Below are 17,526 nucleotides of genomic sequence, written 5' to 3'. Positions count from 1 at the left end.
CTGGGGGATGGACTCACACCCTGGAAGTGGTGTCGGCCAATTTCACTGGGGGATGGACACAGACCTCACCACCTGGAAGTAGGGTTGGCCAAACCCTGAAAATTCCCTTGGCATAATCAATTGCTTGTCAATTTAGATGTTACCAGAAGTATTGACTCTGATGACACTTCCAGATGGACATACCCCCTGAGACCAGTGTTGGCCAACCTCACTGGGGGGTGGCCTTACCCCCTGAATCCATGGCCATTCTTCACCTCCAGGTGATGTCAGTGATCTCACAGGGTTTGAAACTTGCAATGAGCATGGGTAGCCATATATAGGGATCCTTTTGATTCACACCATCTACAGTTTATTTATAGACCAAGACCCAGAGCTCTCTTGGTTGGTTGATGAGCTCTAGTTGATTTCTTGCTTGCCTCTTCACCCTCCTTTGCCATCTTCTGATCAACATCCCCACTGCCTCCCCTTTTTCTTTTCCTCACATCCTTTCTTGTATTCTGGGATTCCTTCATGCCACCCCCCTGGGTGGGACAGGAATCCCCTGCACTGACCCCAGTTGTTTCCTGTGCACCAATCCCTCTGCTTGAGCCACCAGAATTCTGCTGCAGTCTTGCAACTACCAGCCCCACTGCACCCATAACATCTTCCCCCTTGTGGATATCAAGACCTGAGCCTAGCAAAAAGCCCAGATTAGCAGCTTCAGGGTCATCTGATTCTATGTCCTGTGCTCTTTTGCACTCCCTCCACAACAAACCAAATCCCAGTACAATGGTAAGACCTTTCTGGGTGGATGCAAACTTTTCACTTTGCAATTGATACAGTGCCTTCCAGAAGGAATCCCCATTGCCATGCATCTCCTGGGGCAAATACTGGGCACTCCAGGCCCAAGATGCCCAGACAGGCAGGTTGACTGGTCCAGCATCAGGTTCCTGTACAAAATGTTTGTTAACCTGGTATTTGAAGAAAGTTTATCACTTACTGTCTCTGGCAAGCCATCTACAAGCTCAACAAGTTCCTGGTACCTGGGCATGATGCAAAGGGACTTTAAATATTTCACCCTGTCCCCATTGGCATGACAAGCAGGGCTGGATTCATGAGGGGTATCTTCAGATGGGGCCCTCCCAGAGTCAAGGATATCCTGGGCCCCTGATGAAGTTGCTATAGGGGTCATACCAGCCCCACCAATTTCTTCCCCTAAATCTGAGGGCTTGGCCTCCACCCCAGCTTCACTGTCCTCCCCAGGGCTCATCCACTCTCTCTTTTTGGATGGGGTTTTCCTGTTCCAGGGCCTTCCCAGTGGCTCATCCTCCTTTTTGTGCACTTGATGAATGAAACAATCACCTTATCCTCCTCCTCTTGGGAATTCCAATGATTCCAAAGCATCCACATGTCGGCCTTGGTCCATTTTGAAGGATCTTTCATCACAAATCCTTCTGGGATGGAATCGGAACTCAGATACTCCAAATGGGACTTGATAAGCAGGCCCCAGGGAACCTTGGCCTTGGGCTTCCCTGTAAACTTTGCTATGTTTCCAACTTCCATCAACAACTGTAGATGCACTTGACAATCAAGAACATACCATAGGCAGCCTGGAAGACCATTCTTGCCAAACTCTGCTGGACCTTGAGTTTCTGACCAGTCCAAGCTGGTACCTCTGGGTTTCCTTCATCATCCAAGGCTATCTCCACCTTTGGATTCTCATCATTCAAATCTTCCTCAGCTGAGTATGGAATCAACCTAGGTACACATATTACATTGATCACCAACTGTTTATCACTTACCAGCTTCAGTCAAAAGATAATTGGTTAACATTTGCTCTCCCTTTAGAACCCAATCCTTGGTGGGCTCTGAAGACTCTGAGAAGGCCTTCTTCCCATCAGGGGGTTGTGTTTCAAAGCTAGGTTTCTTCATTAGCATTGGATAGACAAGGTAAAGGGGAACCTACACTGCCATCTTGATCTGAGAATCAGTAGTCTCATGAGCCAGAAACATCACTATATTTGACCCCATGGTCCTCCTGACTGTTTCAATAAAGTCTCTGGCCATGTTGTGAAAATTTTTTCTCCTGTACCTGAATTATTGCATGATTAGTATAAGACATTTGAAGTAGACCAGCACTGACAATTCATGAGTTTCTTTTGGAGCTCCCAACTTATTCCACTTGGAAGCAGCCCTCCCTGCTTCAGCCTTCTTGTCATCTGCAAGAGACTCCCACCACTGTTGGATGATTTTGGTCCTCTGACCTATGGTCTTGGGGTCCTTGGTGTCCCTCCTCTCCCTATCATAGGCATCCATGTCCTCTTTGAAGAGCTGCTGGGAGGCAGTAAAATCAGTGAAGGGTTTTCTGTAATTTCCAGCCTTGGTAGGTCTGGTCCTCTCCTCTCTGCCATCCTCATCCTCACCAGTCCCAGGCTGCTCCTTCCTCTTGTCTGTTGCAGCCAGGATGCTCTCAATGATGTGTTCCTCATCATCCTGGTCTTCAGGGTCTAGTTCTGGCAAAAACACCCTTCTGATGACCTAAATACACTTGAGATATGTGAAACTTGATGAAAAAGATACCCTACCACTCTCAAGTTCTGGGGCAATTCCACAGATCCTGAAGATGCTTGCTGAAGGATCTGGGATTTCACATCAGCCAGGATCTGGGCCCTGAGGTCAGGATTCCCTCGGGCATCTGTGTACTGCTCCACATAGGAGGACAGCAGATCAGAGTAGACTTCAGACCAATCAGCCATGAGAGAATAAAATCAGGGGGATAATTAGCAGCACAGATGATGGAGGTTGGAAGCAAGGTGAAAATTTTTCAGCCTTTCCCAATTTAGGCAGGAGGTTGAAGTTTTTGGCCATCACTCTTTTAGGAAAGGTACCATTATGGTATGATTGTTTTGATGTATTTGCTATTCACTTTGATTCAGATGCCAAGTGCAAAGCAAGGGTAATTGGAAAACTATACACATATACCCATGTTCTAAATACAATCCATTTGTTTACCTTGGAACATCAATTGGGCCTTTTTGGAAAAGTCAGTCCACAACACTATCTGCTTATGAGCATAAGCCTTTTTCCCTGGTTCCAACAATTGTAGAGCCCTTTTCTCCCATATGTCCTTCTGGAACTCAAACCATAAGATGGCCCAAACCATCTCATGCCTCACCAATGACAATGCTTCTTTCCACCTGTCCCTTCTTGCCCTTGCTTTGAGCCAGTTGATCCTGTAAACTGCCCCACAATTTATTGGTGAGATTTTTTTGAGTAGTATTAACACTTACACTCCTCCATTAAACCCCCCTTCTCAGCATTCAGTTGACCCTGTTCACCATCCATCATCCAAAACCATGCCATTTTGCTGGTTCCCTGCCCAAACCTGGTTCTCCTCTGTAACATCCTTACTCACTGCCAGGTCCTGGGGCTGAATAGCCTGATATTTTTGTCCAATCTCTTGATTGGGTTCCAACTGGAGAATGGCCTGCCTTGCCCTCTGATAACTTCTGACCTGCTTGTTTATCCTGAGCCACCACTTTTTGGATGTCCTGCTTGGTTCTTGTACCTTCCCTAGTTGATTGTGCACTGCAGAAGTTCTGTCTGTATAACATTGCCTTGTGTCCAAGGTTGGTTTGGAGCTGGTCTAGACAATCATTAGCTTGCCCAATCCTGAGTTCCATTTCTTCTTTGAGGAGGTCATGAAGGCCAAGCTCCATCAGTTTGGTTGCTCCAATGGATGAGGGCATCCATATACTCATGAGCTCAGCAGGTAGCTCCTCTCCTTCTTCTGTAGCCTCCCAATCCTCATCATCTTCCCAGTACTCTCCATTGTCATCAATTTCTTCACCTTGCCCAAGGAATGCTGGATCATCCTGGGGTATGAAGACATCGTCCACCTCCAAACCTTTGAGAAATGCCTGGCTGGTGCCATGGAATTTGTCAATCCTGGCAGAAAGTCTTTTTCTTTTCTCTGAGACTTTGATTTCTTGTCTGGTAGACATGTGGCTCTGTCTAAGCTCAGATCTTAGCTGGTCCCTGCAGGTCTGGTTAGCAACCTATTGCTTCTGGAAACCACAGACCATACTGTGCATCCTCTATGCTAATTCCTTCCACAAGCCAAGCCACAGAACCATGGCTCCCTGGGGACACAGGTGGATTTTTCATGAGCTTTAACTGCACTTCACCCATGGTAGGGGCTACAGGCCATCAGACATGCCCAGGGTTTCTTAGGAACATACTGACCTTTTTTCCCCTTTCAACAAATAAATGTCTAGGGAATCACCTCGATTTGCTTCTGCCTCAAGAACATCTGACTCCCATTGGGCAAGTTGGACAGGGTCTAGAACAGCTGTCAACTGCTCATATGCCTGATTAATTTCTTCTAGGCACTTGTGTGAGGTCTTGTATTTTTTCAACAGTGCAGGAACTGAGATGTACAGGGTAAATTAACTTCTCTTTGAAGAAAAGGTCTCTCACCCATGTTGACAATTTTTTTCCAGTTAGAATCTCTCATATGGTCATCATACACTTCTTGTCTGTGGGCCTGAGTCATAGACCTTGCAGTGGGAGAGATCTTATTGAATGGAGCCCACAATGTCTCCAAAATTTCACCATCCAGATGACCAGCACCCTTGATAAAGTTGAGGCTATATCTTGGAAAGCAAGAGAGTTTGTGGGCAGCAAGATGAAACTTCCCCACAGCAGGAATGATTTCCAGGGAGGGAGGGAGATGGAGAGAGCAGCTGGATTTTACCCAACTCTGGAAGTTAATACTCCACTGGCACCCAACATCATAAATGACAAGGGCCTTTGTGATGCTTTCTGAATGATAATCAAGAGCACTGCAGATGGAGTAATCTGTGTTCATGTACCTAGCACAAAATGAGTTCCAAAGGCTTCCAGTACATCCATCAGGTCCACTCACTTTTCCCCTTTCTGAAAGTCCACCACAGAATGGGGAACAAAGCAACCATGCCAAGCACAGGCTGTGGCACCAATCCTGGTGGACCGGAGATTGGACTTGTTAATATTAGCAGCATTGATTGCCCTGTGATTGCTGCAGGCAGATCTCTACCAGTACAGTGGGTCATTTAAACTCCATGACCTTGGGACAACTCACCTCCTTGTTATCCAAAGACTGCTCAAGATGGGCCTGGTAGGGCTTTTCAGCAACCATGTAACCAGTTCCATCTGCTAATGACACATCCAACTCAGGCTTGTTCATTTTCATATGCTGAGCAGTGAAGTTGCCATCCATGACATATTGCCTCATTATGGTATCACTAAGGGGGGAGGGGAGTTAGAAATCAAAACCCTACAGATTATCACTCCATACCTGTCATATTGGGTTTTCCAATCTGGAGGTAAATTAATACCTGGTTGTGGGCAGGCAGGACAAAAGAGTGCAAGTTCTCCTTGTCTAGGATCTTGTTCTTTATCATGACCAAAGCCAAACCATTTCCTATGTTTCAAATCCCTCCACAGTCTGGAAACCCTCATCAGCTCTCAGTACCTGTCCTAATTGGAAATGAATGCATTGATAGAACCCCCTAAGAGCAAATAGTGCATGGCACTCAACTGGTATACAGTCAGGAAATGCATTGTTGGTGAACCTCTTCAGCTTCTGATAGAAACTCATAGCTGAAGTCTTGCATTCCAGGGCATCAATGAGAAAGTGATTAAGAACATCAAAGGTGAAAGCAGTCTTGGGCTTTGTTATACTGGCTGGAAAGAGTCTTTCCCTGAGTAAATCAAGGTGCCAGTCGATTGGATCTGACCCAGGGCAATTGCACCAAGAAATCTCATGAGTGAAAATTCCTTCTGTGTGCACTATGGTCATTTTTGATCTGAAGGATCTCCTGCTACCAGAGGTTAACATGGAGGCTACAGGATATGACTGCCATTGACCTGTAATTGGGAGGCCCTTCCCCAGAAGTATAGCCCAACTCCTCTGAGTCTGGATCCTGATTCTGTCTGTTTTGAGGGCAAGGACAACCCCCATGGCCAATGTGCCAAAGGAACCCAAGTGCCATCAAAGAGGTATCCTGGTAATGAGTAGCATTCCATCTTTGTACCTTGTGGAATGGAAGATTTTGATGCACTTTCACAGCACAAGGACCACACCAGGCATGCACACCAATGCAGGACATGCATCTGATACTTCCTTCTGCCTGACAGCACTGCTCACATATCCCCCCCTTAGCCAGCTGCTCTCCCTCAAGAATGACTTTGAGATATTCTGCTCTCCAAGGCAGCCATTCTCTGATGAAATCATTTTGACTCTAGGGGATAATTTAGCCAATGCAGTATCAGGCAAAACTTCCCACCTTGGTAACCCTCCTAGTATTTGGGGTATCTTCCTCATCATTCCAGTCCAAGGTAGGCATGTCAAAGGAGTCTGGGACAACATTTTGGGAGCCTATTGTCCTGGGGGTCCTTGGAGTTGAAGGTTGACTCTGAGATGGGAGGTAGAGGTGTCTAGCATCCACCTCCTTGTAGGTGTCCTTTCCTCTCCGGGTTTTAGTGACTTCAAATTTATACAAACCTCCTGCAGAGCTTTTGCCAAGGACTTTGGTTCTACAACGACACATGATTGAGCACAGGAAGAGTCAAAAGCAAGGTTTTCAGCTGTATTGAAAAATTTTCATCCCCAAAACAACACCACACAAGTCCAGAACAAGGTTATCAAATGTATTTAAAATATTTGTACCCAAAAATTGCCACTAAAATGTGTTTTAAGTGTATCTGACAGCCAACCCAAGAATGTCCTTTTGGGTAGTCCATGCTGGTCTTGTGACCTTGAGTCAGTCATGTACTTTGTCCTTCACATAATGCACCAATCACTGTGGAAACGAGATTTTAGCAGGGGGCATAACTGGATTCTCCAAATGTAGATAATCTGACCTTGATTTTTTTTTGTAAGATATAGCTATTAGTCTGAGTAAAGTCCGACTCAATGATTTTTGAGTAACATATCCAAACAATCCAACGTAGGCAAGATCTGAATATAGGCAATACACCAATAGCCTGACCTCTCGCATGTGCATTTCCCCACCCCGACTATGCTCGACTCCATCGGCCATAGTCCAACTATAATACCATCGGAAGAGTGGCTCTTGCCACCCTTGCACCCCTCAGAAAAAATAATGGACTTTGCGAAAATTTTCCTTGGTCTCCAAGTTCACCGGTTTGCCATGTACACCATGAACCAACCCAAGGTATGTCATACTCAAGTCCTCCAGCCTATCTACTCACCTCCAAAAGTTCCATATCAATGCTAACCAGGTGGTTCCAACCTCACAAGCCGACGAAACCAAGTTTGTTGGTCCCCTGACAGTCATCAAATGTAGGCCACACATCCTTCAACTTCATGTCCCAACCAGTGTCCAAAACGTTATGCTCTCTTTCGAGCCAAACTCCCAAGGCCCTGTGGTACGTGTGGCTAATTACTGTTCATGTGTCTTCCACTCACAGCCATACACCAGACCATAGAAATCTCCCTAATGACGATGTCACCAGAGCTTGGCAATGATACCTTTCGTGCAACTCAAGAGTGCATTGTCAACTTCAGTGCTAACATTGGTACTGGTGGGGTTAAGTTGGAGGCGGAAGTATGTTTTTGCGCAATCTTTCATTATTTGGAGGTCGAAAGACTCGTCAGGTATGGTTTTTAATTGGAGCTGTTCCCTCTGGCTCTATTGCATGTTGGGTGAGCGCTTGCAATTCTCATATTATTCACGTGCTACCAGATGATACCTTTTCATTATTAAAGACATGCTTGGCAACTTCTTTAATGAACATGTCATTCAGTTTGTTGTCTACGTTGCCGAGCCAGTTGGGGTGCCAAAGATGTGTGCTGTCACTCATCAATATGAAAGGTTCATTGTTCTTGAGTGGTTTGATAGCAGCAAGGGCTGCGATGCAGTTTCTTTTTGTCCCTTCACACTCGATTCCACACATGTGAGAGAAGAGTGGCTGGATAATAGACTGGTGCCTGGTGAGTGCGCACTCCGATACTGAATGATAGCGTAACGTACCTTGAGAACAGAATGGTCATTTGAATTTATTCTCGACAAAGTATGCTTCTGTTGATCCACACATTTCTCCTGCAGTTCTCTAAGCATTTGCTCGACAGTTTCAAGGTGCGAAACGAGAGATTCAGTTGCCTCCCTGATGCTGGTAAGCTGTTCTTCCATGCTGGTGTTGGCCTTGCTGAGGTGTTTGACATGAGCTGTGAGCTGTGGAACCGTAGCATGCAAGCTAAGCTGGTCTCCTTGGTAAGATCCAGTTCAAGAGCGGGATGCTGAATATAAAGTCTGATAGTCTTCCATTGGCATCTCACTACGTCCTCTGCCATTCGACTGACTATGGGAAGGCCTTCCAGCATATGAGAAGGACGTTTCATCACAACCGTTGACACCCCCATGGTAAGGAGTGAAGCCAAGATGTTGGCTTGGTTGGTTTCCTTGGTGTGGATAGGATACCTCGTCCTGCAATCCCTGCGAATTGACGGCACTGGTCGGCTCCATCATATCAAAGGAGAACTTGGGTGACAAGAGCTTGGCAGATAGGGTGAGTTGATCGACTGACAACAACAATTAGTAGTGACTGACCGATGGTCCACTGTGGTCTCTTCACTGAGCAGGGCCAGGGCCAAATGGATCATCTAGGCCTGGCGCAGAAGGGAGGCGAGTGCCCTGCAGGGTGTTTGAGGGTGCCATGTTCATCTGTGGTACGTGATGTCCACGCACAATGCTATTAATATTCTGGCTCAACGACTGGGATCCAGGTATCGCTCCACCACTCAGAAGTCTTTGGCGTTGAAGGTGCAAGGAGCTGGAGGGTGTCATGTGTGTCTGGGTCTGTGGTACGTTGTCACACACCAAAGGTGTTTGGTGAGGTGGACATGGATGTAGCTGATGAATGGAGGTGAAGACCATAGCCCTCATGTGAAGAAGGACAGCCAGCAATGTTGGCAGTCATCCCTCGCACAAGAACAGGTTGTCAATGCCAAAGAAAAAGGAGGAGGCGAGTTAAGCGCCAATAAAATTCTTAAGTGCCCTGTGTATGGCATTCCAGTTTTCAACATATCTCCACCAATTCTGCAGACACCGAAACCATTCCCACACTTGCTTGTAGTGCTCAGCCACGTGATCCTACCTTCCAAGATTGGAAAGGATTTGCACACTCCACACATTTCTACAGCACTCCCTCCAAAAGACACTCATTTCGCTAATTCTTCTGATATGGCTGCCTCCACATCAGTCATTTCACTTGTCCCCTTTGCTAGGGACCATGGCTACATATATCTACCAGGAGTTCCTACCAGCTTCCGTCCTGAAGCATCCTGGTACATCCCACCCTCGTCTGCCCCCTCTCAGCCCACCCAGCTTGGACAGTGTGTTCTTTTTGTCAGTATGACCTCCAGGAGGATGTTCTTTGGTCACCTCAGGTCTGTCATTCACTTGGAAAGGTCTTATGTGGTTGTTTCAGTCTCTCCAGTCCAAGAAGCATATGGATCCTTCCTCCCTGCCCCCTGCAACATCTTCATACCAGTCTCATCCATCATTCTTCCAAAATTGCGACAGCTACAGTATAATCTACTGTTCTCCACTCTCCCTGATCGCATCCATGACGAGTATGATGCACATCTTGCCTCCTTGTTGCAAGATACAGCAGAAGATGCTCCCCCTTCATCCTCTCTTCCAACAGAGCCTCATTCATGAAGTTTTTATTTGCTTCACTGAGAGGATGGTTTGGGGGGGAAAGTTGCAATCCCCTATGCTCCTGTCACCCCACAGACCCCCAAAGCTTGACCCCTGTTGACATCTGACTCACCCTGTCTGCTTTTGGATGTACTATGTTGGCATCAGATCAGCACTGCCTCTCTGTCATCCCACTTTGGCCTAGAAGCGATCTCTTCAAGATGTGACATGCACAGCCTCCCCCTAATGCGATTCCAGTGCACTTTCCCAGTTCCTGACATTGCTTGACTCATACTTTGACATTCTGACTGTCTTTGACTCACCTATTGCCAATACTTACCAATCTTTTGACTTTGCTTACTGATTCTTCACTTTTTGGCTTACTTATCCTTACCAATGCTTACCAATGCTTTCCAAGACGATTACCCATCACTTACATTCCTTACTCATCAGTTACCAATCGCTTACCAAGTGTTTACACCTTGTTTTCCATAGGCAACGCCCCTGTACTGTATATAAGTCACTGTACTTAGGTAGCAAAAAGAAGACATCAGAGAGCCCCTCTTGCTCACAATTTATCATCTCTCAGCAAGTCATTCATCAGCTTCAATAGTTGAGACTTTATTAAGGGTCTAGCTATCATCTACTTTGCTTATTATCATCTATCATCCATATACTTCGCTCCAAGCCCTCCCTGAGCTCAGTACAGCTTAGGACATTGAATTAAGTCACCATCCATCCTTCTGTAGGCTGATAGCAGTCTACCCTATCGCTTTCTATCACATTCTTGCTCCCTCTTTGTCAGGAGCCCCCCCAACCCTCAGCACTCATCTTTGAGTGTTGTAGCTTGCAAAAACCCTCCCAAAGAACAGGTTCTACCATCTAGGTACCACATAGGGACACCACCACTTGCTTTCATTGTCTTTTGTGTTGGTTTTGGTTGGTTTTCACCACTGAACCACACTTTGACTCACAGTGCCAAGGATGCTGCAAAGTAATGGTAATCAAGTAATGTGAAAATTCTGGGATCAGAGGTGCCACTTACCTTATGACAGCCAAGACGATGGGCTGAGATAAAAACAAAGATGATGTAGCACACAAAATGGGAGAGAGAGAGGGGGAAAGGGAGATGGAGATGGAGGGAGAGGGAGGATGATGGAGGGGAAGCGTCACATTGCAGGGAAATGCAGTAAGGGAAAAAACATGCCACTGACTGGGGGGGATTTATATACTTGAGTCTTATGTACCGTTGTTTGGCCACAGTCCAACTAGCAAGGTCGCCGTCAATGTCACATTCTCGGCCTCGGTGTGTGTTCAGTTGCCATGAGTGCCGGCAACTTCCTCTGAGTCAGTACCACATGTCGTACTATACATCACGAATAGCGATGTCACGTGACTCCACTGTCACCGGATTCAGCTTCTATATACTAAATACTAAATGTTCGCTTGACATTCTCGTAATTGCATTGTCGAGCTGAGCAAGCACTCCCTCGTGCCGTTGGCTGAGCAGTAGTGGTGGCTTACCCTTGGGATTTCACAGAAAATGTATTGTAGTAGCACTACCGGATCATTTAATACATGTAGTCACTTATTGAAACTGGAAATTGGCCTAGTGGTGACTGACCACTCCGTATATAGTCCTACGTAATGTTCCAGAGATGCATCTGAAGTATGGGTAGACACGTGTGATAATCATGACAGCCGTGACATTGTTCATGTCACAATTAAGGTTGTGTCCAAGATTATCATAGGTCTCACTACATGACCTGTCCAAAATCAAGATCTGTGCATCCAAGTATCCGGATTGACACGGTCTTTTGCTCCTCTCCTCTTGCCACACAGTGTCTCCCTCACCAACTGTTGTTGCATTATCCCACTCTCTGGCCCTGCTGCATCTCAGCGAAATTTTTGGTATGTCATCATCCTCTGGATCTCTCGCACCTCTCCCTCTCTAAACACAAAATAGGTACGTCGTGCTGCATCTCCCTTCAAAAAAAAAACAAAAAAGGTATGTTGTCAAACCTCTCATGGCTTCAACACTCACATCACACACCAGGACACTGCCATTCTTCTCAGTCTATTGCATGTTGTTCAGTGTCCCATACTACTCACAAAGCCCATTCATTCAAAAAGAAGGTAAGTAGCTCGCAGCATCCCTCTACAACTCACAAAACACCCCCCCCTCTCGCCGGGTCTCATCCAAAAAACAGGTATGTCATCCCAGTGCGTGGCGTCTCTCTACCACTCACAGAACACCCTCTTGCCTTGTCTCATCCACAAAACAGGTATGTCGTCCTACTTCCTGGCATCCCTCTACCACTCACAAAACACCCCCTTGCCATGCTTATCCAAAAAAAAGGTATGTCGTCCCAACTTCGTGGCATCCCTCTACAACTCACAGAACACCCCCTCGCCGTGCTCATCCAAAAAAAAGGTATGTCATCCCAGCTTCGCGGCATCCCTCTACAACTCACAGAACACCCCCTCGCTGTGCCTTATCCAAAAAAAAGGTAAGTTGTCCCAGGTCACGGTGTCCCTCTACCACTCACAGAACACCTCCTTGCCGTGCCTCATCCAAAAAAAGGTACGTCGTCCCAGCTCATGGCATCCCTCTACCACTCACAAAACACCCACAGAACACCCCCTCGCCGTGCCTTATCAAAAAACAAAAGGTAAGTCGTCCCAGGTCGCGGCGTCCCTCTACCACTCACAGAACACCCCCTTGCCATGCTCATCCAAAAAAAAAGGTATGTCGTCCCAGCTTCATGGCGTCCCTCTACCACTCACAGAACACCCCCTCACTGTGCTCATCAAAAAAAAAAGGTATGTCATCCCAGCTTTGTGGCATCCCTCTACAACTCACAGAACACCCCCTCACCATGCCTCATCCAAAAAAAAGGTACGTCATCCCAGCTCGCACAGCGTCCCTCTACAACTCACAAAACACCCACAGACCACCCCCTCGCCATGCTCATCCAAAAAAAAAGGTGTGCTGTCCCAGCTTCGTGGCATCCCTCTACAACTCACAGAACACCCCCTCGCCATGCTCATCCAAAAAAAAAGGTATGTCATCCCAGCTTTGCAGCATCCCTCTACCACTCACAGAACACCCCCTTGCCGTGCTCATCCAAAAAAAAAAGGTATGTTGTCCCAGCTTCGCGGCATCCCTCTACAACTCACAGAACACCCCCTCGCCATGCCTCATCCAAAAAAAAGGTACGTCGTTCCAGCTCGCACAGCGTCCCTCTACAACTCACAAAACACCCACAGAACACCCCCTCGCTGTGCTCATCCAAAAAAAAAGGTGTGTTGTCCCAGCTTCGTGGTGTCCCTCTACAACTCACAGAACACCCCCTCGCTGTGCCTTATCAAAAAAAAAAAGGTATGTCGTCCCAGGTCATGGCATCCCTCTACCACTCACAGAACACCCCCTTGCTGTGTCTCATCCTACAAAAGGTATGTTGTCCCAGTTCCTGGTGTCCCTGTACCACTCACAAAACACACTAGTAGGCTATCAATTCATATCTCCCTCCTGCCACACTGCATCTCCCTTGCTGTGTCTCATCCAATAAGGTATGTTGTTGGACTTCTACTTCATGGTGTCCAGATGATACTTACATATCACCCTCTTTGGTCTGCTTATCCAGTGCCCAGTGTTGTGTAGTTGCATACATTGGCTTCTCTTTTCCATAAATATGTAGATATCTATCCCTGCTGCATGATATATGTACTAAACTAAATGCATTTATTGTTATCTTACTGCTTGTCCCCTACACCTTCTGTGTCTTGTAAAGATAATAAGGTATGCTACTGTTCCCTTCTGTGTCATATGTTGCTGCCACTCACTAATGTTGGCATAATAGACTCAGATGGTGAAGACCAAGCAGACAGCTAAGAAGACCACTGGGGGTAGAGCTCCCAGGGTATCTCTTGCTGGTCTGAAAGCTAGGGAAAAACATGCTGCCAAGTCAAGCAAGGCCCATGCTAGGAAGGCCCCTGTTGCCAAGAAGAGAAGGATGAGGAACTTGGCAAGTCTCTTTTTATATTCCATCCATCTTTCTAACATTCTATGCAGTTCTGTGTGATGTGCAGGGATGGAGGGACATTGTGGCCTTGTGATCAGGCAGGTTGCAGAAGGGTAGTGTGTAACAAGTGTGTTGTAGTACCTGAGGATTGCCTTGCAGAGGTCACCCAGCTTCCTGTGACCTTCAGGTGTGTTAACCTCCCTTTTATGAATTAATTCCATTGACTCAAACTCTGGATGAACTTCAGGTGTGTTTCCTGTCATTGGAAAGTGACAAGATTTGAAAGTCCTCAGCCCTATTTTGTAAGTGCATATTGCCACCCCAATCACTTCTAACTCCAAGTACAGGGCTTCTACTTGTCAGGCAAGCCAGTCCTGAAACACCCTCTTGTGGTCATTGGGGGGTTTGAGCATGCCACCACCTCTGAAGTGGCTGGTAACTCTACTGCCATTATCCACCTCCACCTTGAGTCTCTAGAGCTTGGCCATGCCCCTGTGCATATCCTTCACACCATGTTGCAGGGATATTTCAGACAAGACACCTACCACTTCTCACAACTGCCCTTCAACTTTGCCACTGAGGAGTCCAGAGCTGCCTATGACACTGCAGCATCAAAGCTAGCTTCAAGTCTGACTACCTTTGCTAAGGTAGTCATTTTCCTTACTACCCATACTGATGAAGACAGGGGGGATCTGTTCTCTGGAATGGAGAATAAGGTTCCAATAGCCACAGAGGTCTTTGAGGTAAGTCACCATTGTTTGACTGTCACTCCCATCTGACCAGTTGCAGTTTCTGCAAGGCCTTCTGTTACCCCTCTCCAACATTGTCAAGGGTGGAGACCTCATCTTCTTTGTATGTGGTTCTACTGTAAGGAAGGAGCAGAGCTTCCAAGGACTGAAGGCAGCTGTGCAACAGTAGGTTTTCTTTCAATGTTGGTGGTTATGACTGACACCATATCAGCTTCAAGCCAAGGTCCATGTTGCTTTTTGATGCTGAGAGACTTCAACTAGTCACCACCATTCCCTTCCTCATGAGTGTCCTTGACTCCACCCTTGTTCAAGGCTTCCATGTCCAAAGTGAGTCAGGTATGCCCTGAGTGACTGTGGTATGTTGGGTAGGCACTCCAACATCATCCTGATGTTGTGGCAGGAGAAGGTAGTGGTGGAGAAATTTGTCTGGACTGACAAGTTCATCAGGCCTTGGGGACAACAATTGCCTGCCCAGTGCCCTCAGTGTTATAGCATTCAGAAGTGGGAAGCTGGTTGTTCAGGGCAGACTTATTCCTATGAGTGCAAGAATCCTGGCTGTGGGAAGGACACACAAGGCACATCTCAGCCTCCCCAAACCTATACTATCTGCATGTCCAAAGGGGCTACCAAACTGACACAGGGAAAGGGGCAAACATCATCCTGGCTGTTGGAATCTTTGTAAAATACCCTACCTTGATACATATGATATGCATGTACTACAATCAAAAATAGCTGCTTTGTGTTTTCAATTTTCATATGACATTGAATGTTCAGAAAAAAAGGAATTTCCTGCAGGACAATTCCTCCTTAAGTACTGATACACAACTGAGTAAATTTGCCCAATGTTAATTCCAATACAATGGCCAGATTGGTAGAGTTAACTTCAATACCACAGGATAAGGATAGGATATAGGATTTTTCCACAACCATGTGGGTTCAGCCAGCTAACTACCAAGGAAGTAGTGTACTGAGTAATAAGATTGGCCAGCCCCACTAACCCACTAGCAAGATATTGGTCTTTCTTGCAAAGTGTCTGCCCAACCACAACTCCAGGTCATGGTTCATTCCCCCCAGCCACATCAGCTGACCCCACTGCCAGGACACTAACCTATCCCACAGCTGCATCAGCCAACCCCACTTCTAGGACACTAATCTATCTCATAGCTGCGTCAGCCGACCCCACTTTTAGGGCACTAATTCATCCCATAGCTGTGTCGGCTGACCCCACTTCCAGGACACTAACCTATCCCATAGCTGCATCAGCCAACCCCACTTCTAGGACACTAATCTATCTCATAGCTGTGTCAGCCAACCCCACTTCTAGGGCACTAATTCATCCCATAGCTGTGTTGGCTGACCCCACTTCCAGGACACTAACCTATCCCATAGCTGCATCAGCTGACCCCACTTCTAGGACACTAATCTATCTCATAGCTGTGTCGGCCAACCCCACTTCTAGGGCACTAATTCATCCCATAGCTGTGTCAGCCAACCCCACTTCCAGGACACTAACCTATCCCATAGCTGCATCAGCTGACCCCACTTCTAGGGCACTAATTCATCCCATAGCTGTGTCGGCCGACCCCACTTCCAGGACACTAACCTATCCCATAGCTGCATTGGCTGACCCCACTTCTAGGACACTAATCTATCTCATAGCTGTGTCGGCTGACCCCACTTCTAGGACACTAATTCATCCCATAGCTGTGTCGGCTGACCCCACTTCCAGGACACTAATTCATCCCATAGCTGCATCAGCCAACCTCACTTCCAGGTCATCAATCCATCCTATAGTCATGTCAGCCGACCCCACTTCCAGGGAAGTTGATCCATCATCCTGTGACATAGGCCAACCCCACCTTCACAGTCCGGCCTACCCAACCCTAGGGACCACCGGCCAATGTCAGTTAGTCCCAGTTTCAGGACGAAATGTACATGTCGGATGACCCACTTTTAGGACTACAAGTGACTGAATCATGTGGCAAACCTGCCCATTTGACAAAAGGGCTGGCTCAAATATGAAAAAATCTTGACCATGAAGGTGAATCATAGGAGTCAGCTGTGTTGGATCCATTTCTTTTAACCACCTTCTGGCCTGGTATGCCTCATTCAACTGTCCCCCTGAATTTTCTGGGTAGAAGTGAAGTTGTGGTTGAATATGTGGGTTAGCCATCTCCTATATTATCATAATCAGTATTTGTCAGTTATGGCAATGAACCACCAACCTGCCTGATAATGTCTGAAAATGAATTCATATAATATTGGTGCCCAAAAGCACCAGTGAAAGGCAAAGTTTCAATACCACAGATTTTTTGAAGGCCATCTTCAAGAGTCTTCATTGTTCTAACAGATGGTACATCTTGAATGCCATTGATGTGTAGTAGCCACATCAAGAGATCAAGTTGATGCTGTGAGAAGACAGAGTGAGGGATGTGCATCAAGATATCTATTGTACAAGACTGGAGTATTATTAGTGAATGTCAGTCCTCTCTGTTAATAGCTGCATACCAATTTGTTTGGCCATGGAAACCACTCATTTCCCTCAGAAGTAGTCATCCATCCATCAGATTTCATTCCAGTATCCCCTTCTAAAATTCAGGTCAAAAATCACAAATTTGACATTAGCAGTAGTAACCCATACCATTTCCAGTCCCCATAAACATATTCACCTCTGATTCACTATCCAGTGTCTCCCCATCTTGCTCCCCTGGTCCCTCTTCATCTGATAATTTATCCTCATCAAGTAAGCTAGAAAGAGCTGCTGCAAATTGGGCATGGCTCTTCTCAAGAAGAGACCCTTGAAACTGAACCCCCCCTCACTAAAGTCTGCACCAATGTATTCCCCAAAGCCATCCTCCACATTAGGGACAGATATCTCCTCAAGAATAAGGCCAATACCATGCATGGATTGATCATGGGTACTGGGGAACTTTTCACCATCACCTGGTACACAGCCCCCTGCATCAAAAGCTCCCTGGTGCTTAGAACAATGATACTGAACAGAGCTCAAATGTGTCTGTTTTTTCATGCCTCCTTGCATGGTCTCTTGAGTGGACTTTGTTGTCC

The 17,526-nt window shown here is 46.5% G+C and overlaps 6 protein-coding genes across 6 annotated transcripts; 2 read left to right on the top strand and 4 right to left on the bottom strand.

The window, feature by feature from the left end:
- Positions 1 to 353: 353 nt before the first annotated feature.
- F5J12DRAFT_897247 (uncharacterized protein) lies at positions 354 to 2,735 on the bottom strand (the record flags this gene model as incomplete). Its single annotated transcript, XM_051748005.1, has 8 exons — positions 354 to 929; positions 980 to 1,309; positions 1,342 to 1,523; positions 1,580 to 1,720; positions 1,782 to 1,897; positions 1,946 to 2,071; positions 2,123 to 2,517; positions 2,565 to 2,735. The coding sequence occupies 8 exons, from the start codon at positions 2,733 to 2,735 to the stop codon at positions 354 to 356; spliced, it is 2,037 nt and encodes a 678-aa protein (XP_051595675.1).
- A 1,658-nt stretch (positions 2,736 to 4,393) lies between these two features.
- Positions 4,394 to 4,849, bottom strand: F5J12DRAFT_726978 (uncharacterized protein; the record flags this gene model as incomplete). The annotated part of the gene is made up of 1 exon (XM_051741765.1): positions 4,394 to 4,849. One exon carries the CDS (start codon positions 4,847 to 4,849, stop codon positions 4,394 to 4,396), a length of 456 nt encoding a protein of 151 aa, XP_051595674.1.
- Positions 4,850 to 4,902: 53 nt separating this feature from the next.
- On the bottom strand, positions 4,903 to 5,821 carry F5J12DRAFT_907402 (uncharacterized protein; the record flags this gene model as incomplete). Its single annotated transcript, XM_051748934.1, has 4 exons — positions 4,903 to 5,052; positions 5,102 to 5,264; positions 5,318 to 5,443; positions 5,529 to 5,821. The coding sequence occupies 4 exons, from the start codon at positions 5,819 to 5,821 to the stop codon at positions 4,903 to 4,905; spliced, it is 732 nt and encodes a 243-aa protein (XP_051595673.1).
- Positions 5,822 to 7,043: 1,222 nt separating this feature from the next.
- On the top strand, positions 7,044 to 10,117 carry F5J12DRAFT_915488 (uncharacterized protein; the record flags this gene model as incomplete). The annotated part of the gene is made up of 8 exons (XM_051749154.1): positions 7,044 to 7,199; positions 7,246 to 7,413; positions 7,467 to 7,592; positions 8,461 to 8,553; positions 8,627 to 8,713; positions 8,771 to 8,848; positions 8,898 to 9,379; positions 9,434 to 10,117. The coding sequence occupies 8 exons, from the start codon at positions 7,044 to 7,046 to the stop codon at positions 9,705 to 9,707; spliced, it is 1,464 nt and encodes a 487-aa protein (XP_051595672.1). The 3' UTR covers positions 9,708 to 10,117.
- A 1,781-nt stretch (positions 10,118 to 11,898) lies between these two features.
- F5J12DRAFT_786149 (uncharacterized protein) lies at positions 11,899 to 15,142 on the top strand (the record flags this gene model as incomplete). Its single annotated transcript, XM_051743376.1, has 21 exons — positions 11,899 to 11,971; positions 12,046 to 12,120; positions 12,163 to 12,196; positions 12,238 to 12,270; positions 12,323 to 12,358; positions 12,400 to 12,433; positions 12,476 to 12,509; positions 12,552 to 12,585; positions 12,716 to 12,749; positions 12,792 to 12,826; positions 12,869 to 12,902; positions 12,957 to 12,990; positions 13,083 to 13,142; positions 13,481 to 13,488; positions 13,550 to 13,718; positions 13,871 to 13,898; positions 13,959 to 14,013; positions 14,059 to 14,454; positions 14,495 to 14,625; positions 14,773 to 14,787; positions 14,830 to 15,142. 21 exons carry the CDS (start codon positions 11,899 to 11,901, stop codon positions 15,140 to 15,142), a joined length of 1,665 nt encoding a protein of 554 aa, XP_051595671.1.
- Positions 15,143 to 16,292: 1,150 nt separating this feature from the next.
- F5J12DRAFT_907401 (uncharacterized protein) lies at positions 16,293 to 16,898 on the bottom strand (the record flags this gene model as incomplete). Its single annotated transcript, XM_051748933.1, has 3 exons — positions 16,293 to 16,343; positions 16,448 to 16,636; positions 16,686 to 16,898. The coding sequence occupies 3 exons, from the start codon at positions 16,896 to 16,898 to the stop codon at positions 16,293 to 16,295; spliced, it is 453 nt and encodes a 150-aa protein (XP_051595670.1).
- Positions 16,899 to 17,526: the final 628 nt, after the last annotated feature.

Source organism: Pisolithus orientalis (assembly GCF_024613125.1).
Source record: "Pisolithus orientalis strain OTSU chromosome Unknown F5J12scaffold_50, whole genome shotgun sequence".
NCBI lineage: Eukaryota > Fungi > Basidiomycota > Agaricomycetes > Boletales > Pisolithaceae > Pisolithus > Pisolithus orientalis.
Note: the sequence above shows the minus strand (reverse complement) of the source record. Positions and strands in the feature narration are given on the sequence as shown.